Here is a 9,511-nt window from a genome sequence, read left to right as displayed (position 1 = left end):
TTTTGCAAGAGAATGCTCCATATTGTCAAAAAAAAAAAAAAAGCATCAGAACCCTCGACACAGAAATGACATTACATAATTACGTAATTTTACTTGTATATTAGCTCCCACTAAGAGAAAATAATGCATTAGAATATACAAAACAATTTGTCTAGCAACAAGATGAGCTGATTTTTACTACAGTCGATAGCTGAGGTGCAAGATGGCGCCAGTTGTGTTTGAATGAAACGAGAGCGAGTCTGCAGTGTGATACGAGAGACATATAGCACCGGATTCAGTTACCCGTCCCGGATGAGCTGACTGACAGCATTGCCAGTGAAGATCAGGAAATACACGATTGACCAATCAGATTCAAGAGCCACATAATAAGGACTCATAAAGCATGTGTTAAGTCTCATTCACGTGTCAGAAGTGTTACCTGCCATTAGTCTTCCTTCTGTTGGCATGTAATGGTTTAACAAGCTTTTATGTGATTTTGCCGACATGTTTGCTCTCAGAGTGGCACACATTACAGTTCAGCCTTCATACATTATTCACAGAGTATTCACAAACACTTGTTACAGCAGTTGATGTTTCTTACGCAGCCAGCACTGGGAACTGACTGTTGAAACTCTGATATTGGATATAACTTGCGGTACATTTCAAGCAGTCCCTCACCTGTGAAAACCGTCCCGTCGTGTGTCAGGAGTGCCGCCCCGACTCTGAACTTGCTGTAGGGGCAGTAGGCAAATTTCCTGGCCTCTAGGGATTTCCAGATCAACTCTTTTATTCCAGACAAGTGCTCATTCAACCCATTAATAAGCTCACGTCTCATCTTTTGATCTCCCATGGTGCTGTGCTGTGTATGTATTGTGTTTCTGCGGCTCAACAGACTTGCCTGTGACTCTGTTTTTCCAGATCCGGCATCCAATCCCTTTTCCCAGATCTCCCACCTCCCTGACGCTTGTGTTTGATGTGTGTGATGCTGTCATGCTGCAAAGTTATGTAATTTCCAGTCAGAGGCAAATTAGCAATATTTCCCTTAGCCACACCGAGAGACAGTGAGGACGGGGTATAAAGGTCACTGCACTATAATACAGTGATATCCCCAATGGAATAACAATGAAAAAGCATTTCCTTTTCACATCAGACAGCTGGAGATAAATAGGCCAACAGCAATAGTAAGCTGGGAAAATATTTGATTTATTATTTTATAATCTTCTTCCTTGGAAGAAAATAAAAAAAAATTGAATAAAAAGAATTTAAATCAAGATGACCATTTAAGTTTGTTGGAATTTGATTTTACGCCAATACAAACATCAATTTAACCACAAATTCTAGTACAAATATCGTAACATTCTTGAATCAAGATACATTTACTTAAGAAGCAATATGACTTAAGATATTAAGTTTTTTTTTTTTTTTTTTAAATGTATCAAAATTAGTTTTTGCTTAAAAAATTTTATCTGCCAATGGGGCAAGAAAAATCATCTTAACTCAAAGGGAAAACAAGTTTATTTTTCTTGCCCCAATGGCAGATATTTTTAAAATTTTGCTTGAATCTTGATCCAAATTTGATTTATTATTTTATAATCTTCTTCCTTGGAAGAAAATAAAAAAAAATTGAATAAAAAGAATTTAAATCAAGATGACCATTTAAGTTTGTTGGAATTTGATTTTACGCCAATACAAACATCAATTTAACCACAAATTCTAGTACAAATATCGTAACATTCTTGAATCAAGATACATTTACTTAAGAAGCAATATGACTTAAGATATTAAGTTTTTTTTTTTTTTTTTAAATGTATCAAAATTAGTTTTTGCTTAAAAAATTTTATCTGCCAATGGGGCAAGAAAAATCATCTTAACTCAAAGGGAAAACAAGTTTATTTTTCTTGCCCCAATGGCAGATATTTTTAAAATTTTGCTTAAATGTATCTTGATCCAAGAACGTTTAGATATTTGTACTGGAAAACGAGACAAAAATATTAAGAAAATATTTTTTTTGCAGTGTGATATTCAAAACCTGCTCTGCTCTTTTCTTTCATTCATCAATTGAACATCCTTGTTTGAGAACGTAACAGAATAAAACAAGTTTCAATGCTGGTATTTATCTTATCTAACAGACACTGACCGCTGTACTCAGTATACTGGGTCTTTTTGACCGTCTGGTGTCATTTCTATGGTGTGGCAGTTCAATAACCTTTGCAAAAAGAACATTCTAGTTGGTGTTGTCATTTTCGATTATCCAGTTGATCCAAGAAACGTAGTTGCGGACTTTGGTGTAGACTCCTGGGAAATACTTGTTGGCACAACTGATGCCCCAGGACACGATCCCCTCAAAATAACCATTACAGATGAGAGGCCCACCAGAGTCGCCCTGCAGCCAAACAAAGCACAGTGTCACCACAGGATCACACAGTGCTAAGTGTTATATGATGCTGTTTGTTTTATCGGAAATATATTTTGAATGCATATCGTCTCTCTCTGTGTTTTGTGTTTCAGAACTAAAGCCCTGCTGCTCGGATTCACCTGGCAGGAGTCTTTGCCGCCCAGCGGGGAGCCGGCGCACACCATGTTGTCTGTGATTCTGTAGTAGTAGTAGTATTGACACTGAGGGATGATCTGGACGTCCACAGCACGCAGGACTGGGGACAGGTAATAACTGTAGACCTGAGTGACGCCCCAGCCGCTCACCGTGCAAAACGTGCCACCTTGTAAGGGAGCGAGTGAGGTTGGCAGCACAGCTGGCTGAATGTTGGCACTGAACTCTGCAGGCTTTTCCAGCTAATGCACAGATCCAACAATGAATGAAAACGGAAAATGTTATAAATTGCATTTTTAACTGTTGATAATATTATTGATAATGCAACATTGATAATAATCAGAAACGATTCTTTAGCAGCAAATCAGCATATTAGATTGATTTCTAAAGCATCATGTGACTCTTCAGCTTTACCATTACAGGAGTAAATTACATTTTAAAGAATATTACAGTAGAATAAATTAAAACATTAAAAATATTGTGACATATTATTAAAAAACTGTAAAGAATTGTAATAATATTTGAAAATATGATATTTTTCTGTATTTCAAAACATTAAAAAACAGTACCAACCCCAAAATTTCTAGTAAATACTAAGAACATACTCATACTGTCTGTCTGTATATATATATATATATAAAACGTACTTGCTTGTTACCATGTATGTTTGTTGCTTCCTAACTAGGATACTAGGATAAACAAGCATATAGGCCTACTTATTAACATGTGTGCAATATTTATATATTTCATGCTTGATGAACTTACTTTCAAGAGCATAATGTCACTATCAAATGTCCTGTAACTGTACATGTAATTCACCAGAACTCTGGACACATTGAACACCTGCTCAACACCCTCTTTACTGGAGAGGTTGTGTTCACTCAAAACCACTTTGATTAAATAGCTCCTGTGAACAGAGTAGACAGCAGAACCCAACATTACCACATCAGTACAGTCAGTGTAAGGATTTGGTCTACCTCAAATTCTGTAGCATGCTTAGTGTGTTCAGTTCCTTGTCAATAAAGGTGAATTCTGACTGAAATACTCACGGTCTCCAGCAGTGGGCGGCAGTAACCACCCACTGTCGGTGTATGAGCGTTCCTCCGCAGTAATGGTAGTTGTTGTACTGGATAGAGGCCTGGTACTTTATGGAATAGGGCTCAACCTCCTGTCCTCCGATGATTCTCTGCTGCAGCGAGCCTGTAAATGAAGAGAATAATGATAAAGCGAGGCCTCGTATGTGCTAGATAAACATAAAACGTCAGCCGCTTGTGCCCACCAAAGGCTTTCAGTCATGTATACGCAGAGAGCAACTTCCTGTTACATATGCATTATATTTAGATGAGACCGGTGTGAGTTACTCTGGTAATGCTGTGCTTTACCGTGAAGCATAGAGATGATGAGGAGCAAGGCGTATTCAAGGCATTTCTTCATGTTGGAGGGGTCTAAAACACGGAGGACGTTTAGAGGTCAGAGGAAAAACAAATACAAACAGCTGTGGTAAAAGAAAAACCATCACATTTTACATAATACACAGTAAAACTAAATTAATGTCACGGTGAGTTTCCAACAACAGGTTACTCTGCTGGAATAAAAGTTAAAAGCTAAAACCAAAAAGGTTTCGTTTAGATGGTTTAAACTGTGATTTAGCTGCTTTAGTTGTGTTTTAATAATTAATAAATGTAATAAAACTCTCTTTCAAAGAAAAACTAATTCAAAGAATAGGCATTGTCATCAATCACTGTCATTTCAAAATGTCAAAAATTGTTAATGACATTATGTATACATTTTTTTACATTGTAACTATATATATATATATATATTTAGTGCTGTCAAACGATTAATCGCGATTAATCGCATCCAAAATAAAAGTTTTTGTATACATAATATATGTATGTGTACTGTGTATATTTATTATATATATATAAATACACACACATGCATGCATATATTTCAGAAAAATATGTTATGTTTATATATTAAATATATTTATTTATAATATAAATTATATGAATATAAATATAGACGTAAATATTTTCAAAATATATACTGTATGTGTGTGTATTTATATATACATAATATACACAAAACATATTTTATGCAAACAAAAACTTTTATTTTGGATTCGATTAATCGCGATTAATCGTTTGACAGCACTAATATATATGTTTTTTTGTGTTTTGTTTTTTTCTCAAATAAATGCTTTTCTCTTAAATATTTGATTAATCAAAGAATCCTGAGAAATAATGTTAAAATGGTAAGTTTTCCACAAAAATATGAAGCAGTGCGACTGATTGATAATAATCATACATTTTTCTTGAGCAGCAAATCGGCATATAAGAATGATTTCTGAAGGATCATGTGACACTGAAGACTGGAGTAATGATGCTGAAAATTCAGCTTCAACATCACAGGAATACATTACATTTTAAAATATATTCAAATAGAAAACAGTTATTTTAAATAATGTTTATAATAATGTTTCACAATATTACTGTTTTTACTGTATTTTTGATCAAATAAATACATCCTTGGAAAGCGTAAGAGACTTCTTATGCATAAAAGACATTTTTAATATAATATAATATGACGTTATATATACGTAATATGTGTGACGTTTTCTACCCAAAACATAAATGGACAGTATAAAAACTCACCCTGAGCATCGAAAACTCAATCCTGAGCAGCTAAATCCCACTAAATTCCTCCCGCACTACCTAAGCTGTGAATATTGTCTTTGCTTTTATAGTGTAACCACATCTGTCCCTAAGGTTTAATGGTCTTGTTTGTACACTAACTATTCGTAGGAACAAAAACAATAACACGCCAAGACTTAGGCTGACCCAAAAGCTCTCCGTATCTGAGATCGCCTCCTCTTGTTTGATGCTATCATGTCTAAGACCTTGCCTTTGATTCATACAGTGTGCTGCTCTCTAAGGGGAAATCAAATACCTATAGACTCTCTCATCTGACAAAATGGTTTGTCAGAGAATAGGATATCGGGTGACGGTGAAATTGGGTGGAAAGGGCAATAGGGTGGTAGTAACCAAAGCAGCTGCGAACAAGATCCCTTGACTGTATAAATGCACGTCTTTATCCTCAGGGAAGAGCTCCACCTAGAAGGATGAGTTTGCCATTTATCTTAAGTCCCACCTTGGATGTAATGAATCTGCATTCTCATAGTGCCTCATGAGATTTGTTTAGAAAAATAATGTCAATTTCTTTCCTCTCATTGTTTGAAAATCAAATGAGACGCCAAATATGAAATTCGTATTATTGGTTCTGCATCGCCTTTATTGTATGTAACTCATAATCTGTTCAGGGAGCCTAGCCAGAGCATGTTATTGTGGTTCGCTTTCCTTTGACGTAGGCAGTTACAGAAACATGGTGTGTATTTCTGAAACAAAATGCTCTTGTCAGATGTGTGGTACTGCATCCTAAATAAAATCAAATGGAGAAAATGTTTGCAAGTCGCTAACAGAGGAGATGATGCTTTACATTTAAGGTGCAGTTTGCAGACAAAAAAAGGTCTATTGTCTCGCAAAGTCACTTTCAACCCAAGCAGCTTTCTGTTGGTCAGAACTGTGAAAATGTGTGACCAACTTGAACCCGATGCGGAATCTGCTTAGAGAAATATTTCGCCCTCATGCAAAGTTCAAAGATCATATGTGACCCTGGACCACAAAACCAGTCTTGAGTCGCTGGGGTATATTTGTAGCAATAGCCAAAAATACATTGTATGGGTCAAAATTACAGATTTTTCTTTTATGCCAAAAATCATTAGGACATTAAGTAAAGATCATGTTAATCATTGTAAATTTCCTACTGTAAATATATCAAAACTTAATTTTTTATTAGTAATATGCATCGCTGAGAACTTCATTTGAACAACTTTAAAGGCAATTTTCTCAATATTTAGATTTTTTTGCACCCTCAGATTCCAGATTTTCAAATAGTTGTATCTCGGCCAAATATGGTCCTATCCTAACAAACCATACATCAATGGAAAGATTATTTATTCAGCTTTCATATGATGTATACATCTCAATTTCGAAAAATTGCACCTTTTGACTGGTTTGGTTGTCCAGGGTCACATATGGATTAAAATTAAAATGACTGGAAAATTACAGAACAACGGTAAATGTAACCACACCTGTAGACTGGAACAGAAGTCATGAGTGAATGAATCTTGATGAATTTTCACATCAGGATAAAACTTAACCAGCTAAAGCAACCAGACAAATACAGGGGTTGGACAAAATAATGTGAAGACCTGCTATTATAGGGGTTAAGGTTGTATATCAGTGTAGTATAAGTTGAGGTTAGCACAAGCCGCGTGTTAAATGGATGACTTGTCAGACTGCCAAAAAAAGACAAATCATGGAAGCCCATTTAGCATCTGGGACTTTAACAGTTCCATTGTTTGGTATTTTAAGAACAACAGTCTTTACGATTATGGCTGTGTACGCAAAGCAAGGCAAGACTTCATCAGAGAAGAGGAAATGTGACTGAAAACTGGAAGTGAATGATAGGGATAATCGAACACTGAGAAGGATTGTGTCCAAACAACACAGCAAAGTGACAGCAAACCTCAATATTCACTCTGAAGACCATCTTTCCACAAAAATAAATGACCACAGAGAACTTCACAAAGCCAGCATCTGTGAAAGAACTGCAATTGCTCAAACCTTAATCACAGACTCCAATGCTAAAATGCTGAAATTATGGTCGTAAAACCTGGACAGTTGAAACATTTCAAAATCTACCCTGGCCAGATCAATCCCTTGACTTGAATATTGTCAATCCACTCTGGGCAGATTTGGAGAGAAGGGTAAAAAGCAGATTACATCCTTCAGCATCCCTGAAGTAACTGGCAGATGTTCTGATGTTCTGACATTCAACTGGAGACTCTTCAAAAGTATGACTCTCTATCAAAGGCCTCCCGGTTGGAAGCTGTATTAAAGGGAAATGGTGGTAAAACACCTTAATAAAGAAATATTGCCTATTTCCCAAGTGTTCACATAATTTTGTCCGGCCCCTATAGATGCTAGGCATTGCTAAGCAGGTGTAATTGTTAGCCAAGGTAGTAATGGACATGCTACGTGCTTAGCATAGCACTCGTTAAGCAACTTGTTAAGAAAAGCTCTTTTGATTTGCTAGACCAATATATCACCATAACGTGTTTTGATCAGGCCTTGAGGAAAGGGGAGGGAATTCTGTACAGTATTTATATCCCAACAAAAGCTATGAATGCTAACAAACAGCACTGCATGGGTGCCGTTTCTTGGTGTTCGTTGAGGCACTATGAATCCTCCTAAAATCAAATGAGACAAAACTGAAAGTTTAGTTTTCAGAATTTCAGTTTGTATCTTGATTCTTAAGGGACATTCACACCAAGGAGAGTAACTTTAATAATCATTAAAACTATAAAGTTTTAATAATCATTCTAATTCTATGAAAATAGGGAAGTGCACAACACAACTATAATGAGAACGACTCATAGCAGTGGTATCCTTGGAATCACTCATGGTACTATTTTGATGACTGATGAAACATTGATAACCAATCAGAATCCACCCAACTTTAAAGAGCGCAAAGATTTAAAGTGGCAAACGACAATAAAAAGCGGGTTATCGTCTGCTGTTGTGAACAATGCTAATATCATTATCGCTATAGTTATAATTATTCTTGGTGTGAACATACCTTTTGAAGATTCTTATTTGAGGCCTTTAGGATTGGTTAACTAGCATTATATTAGCAACACATTAGCATTTTTAACAAGGGACTTGTTTAATTATCACATACAGAGTTGGGGAGTCTTACCAGACATGTTTGAACTTGTCTTAATACATGTCCATTACTTTGAAGTGATCCAGTGAGAACACATTATGTGTTATGAGAAGGTCAGAGAGGGCAACGCCGCTGAAAGCCCAACTTCTTCAGTTGAATCAAACACTGTTTGATTCATAGCACCCCATGAATACTGAAATCAGAACTATGGAAACCTGAGGAACAGTGTTGATGTGATTTCCTCACCCTATGTGGAGGGGTTTGCTAGATATAGTCTAGCCGAGAGTCAGTACCGCTTTACTCACTCATATTAGCCATGGTCATGCTGCTCTTTCTGGTGCTGTTGAAACTCATCTCAGCCAACTGTAAGTATACTGAATAATATCAGGAGCTTAACTACTTTTTTTTCTCCTACAGCAAGGCAGTATAATGACTCTTACAATACTTAAGGTTTACCTTTACTCAATATTTGGTTCGATGACATGATGCTCATTTTGATATGATGAGATTTTCTGAATGAAATTTACAAATTTTTAGATTTTAAATTTAAATACATGGGACAAAAAATAAATAAAAAAATGTTTGAATGATACAACTGTCTTAATATAATAATGAAAAACTGCCTCATCAAATTGTGATTTTTTTTTTCTTTTTGAAAATTAAACATTATTAAGTAGATACTTTTATTTCAAAGGTTTGTCAAATATAAATAAGTAGTTAATAAGCAAGAATCGTTGATTGATTGATTGATTGATTGATTTAGCCAGCCTATGAAATAATAATAAAATATATATTATAGAGAGGACCCCCCAAACGCTCATGATTGTGGCTGTCAGCAATTCTCTCAAAATATCAGATAATTTGACCCTTTAATATGTAAATGTCCAATATCTGAAATTCTAAGATACATATTTAAATCCAAAATATATTTATGTTTTTGGAAATATGATATGCACACTCACATGTATTTAAGAAATATGTTCATAGTTTTTACTTCTTAGTTACACCGCATGACATCATTAGTGTCATTACATTTAAAGGGGTCATATGATGCTGCTAAAAATAACATTATTTTGTGTATTTGGTGTAATGAAATGTGTTTATGCGGTTTAAGGTTAAATAAACACATTATTTTCCACATACTGAACATTATTGTTGCTCCTCTATGCCCCGCCTTTCTGAAACGCGTTGATT

The 9,511-nt window shown here is 35.5% G+C and overlaps 3 protein-coding genes across 4 annotated transcripts in view; 1 reads left to right on the top strand and 2 right to left on the bottom strand.

The window, feature by feature from the left end:
* cdab (cytidine deaminase b) overlaps positions 1-922 on the bottom strand; it is a 2,896-nt gene extending 1,974 nt beyond the window's left edge. The window contains exon 1 of the mRNA XM_016566586.1: positions 658-922. Within this exon, the coding sequence (XP_016422072.1) occupies positions 658-829 (172 nt within the window). The 5' untranslated portion in view covers positions 830-922. The remainder of the gene's footprint in view (positions 1-657) is intronic.
* Positions 886-5,254, bottom strand: LOC107751009 (trypsin-3). 2 transcript variants are annotated; one of them, XM_016566584.1, is made up of 7 exons: positions 5,185-5,254; positions 3,910-3,972; positions 3,577-3,727; positions 3,293-3,434; positions 2,515-2,769; positions 2,186-2,362; positions 886-972 (listed from the first exon to the last, which is right to left on the bottom strand). In XM_016566584.1, exons 2-6 carry the CDS (start codon positions 3,959-3,961, stop codon positions 2,204-2,206), a joined length of 759 nt encoding a protein of 252 aa, XP_016422070.1. In that variant the 5' UTR covers positions 3,962-3,972; positions 5,185-5,254; the 3' UTR covers positions 886-972; positions 2,186-2,203. The 2 variants fall into 2 exon arrangements, with proteins under 2 accessions (XP_016422070.1, XP_016422069.1); XM_016566583.1 differs by lacking the exon at positions 886-972 and having other exon boundaries at positions 1,957-2,362.
* Positions 5,255-8,633: 3,379 nt separating this feature from the next.
* LOC107751023 (trypsin-like) overlaps positions 8,634-9,511 on the top strand; it is a 10,464-nt gene continuing 9,586 nt past the window's right edge. Inside the window, exon 1 of the mRNA XM_016566594.1 lies at positions 8,634-8,682. Coding sequence (XP_016422080.1) covers positions 8,634-8,682 — 49 coding nt within the window. The remainder of the gene's footprint in view (positions 8,683-9,511) is intronic.

Source organism: Sinocyclocheilus rhinocerous, unplaced genomic scaffold (assembly GCF_001515625.1).
Source record: "Sinocyclocheilus rhinocerous isolate Xijiao unplaced genomic scaffold, SAMN03320098_v1.1 scaffold2647, whole genome shotgun sequence".
In the NCBI taxonomy this organism is placed as follows: Eukaryota; Metazoa; Chordata; class Actinopteri; order Cypriniformes; family Cyprinidae; genus Sinocyclocheilus; species Sinocyclocheilus rhinocerous.
Note: the sequence above shows the minus strand (reverse complement) of the source record. Positions and strands in the feature narration are given on the sequence as shown.

Coding starts and splice junctions, on each gene's coding strand:
- LOC107751009 (XM_016566584.1), bottom strand. CDS start 3,961: ATGAAGAAATGCCTTGAATACGCCTTGCTCCTCATCATCTCTATGCTT. Junction 3,435..3,576: donor GCCGCCCACTGCTGGAGACC/GTGAGTATTTCA, acceptor CTCTGTTCACAG/GAGCTATTTAATCAAAGTGG. Junction 2,770..3,292: donor GTGACATTATGCTCTTGAAA/GTAAGTTCATCA, acceptor TCTGTGCATTAG/CTGGAAAAGCCTGCAGAGTT.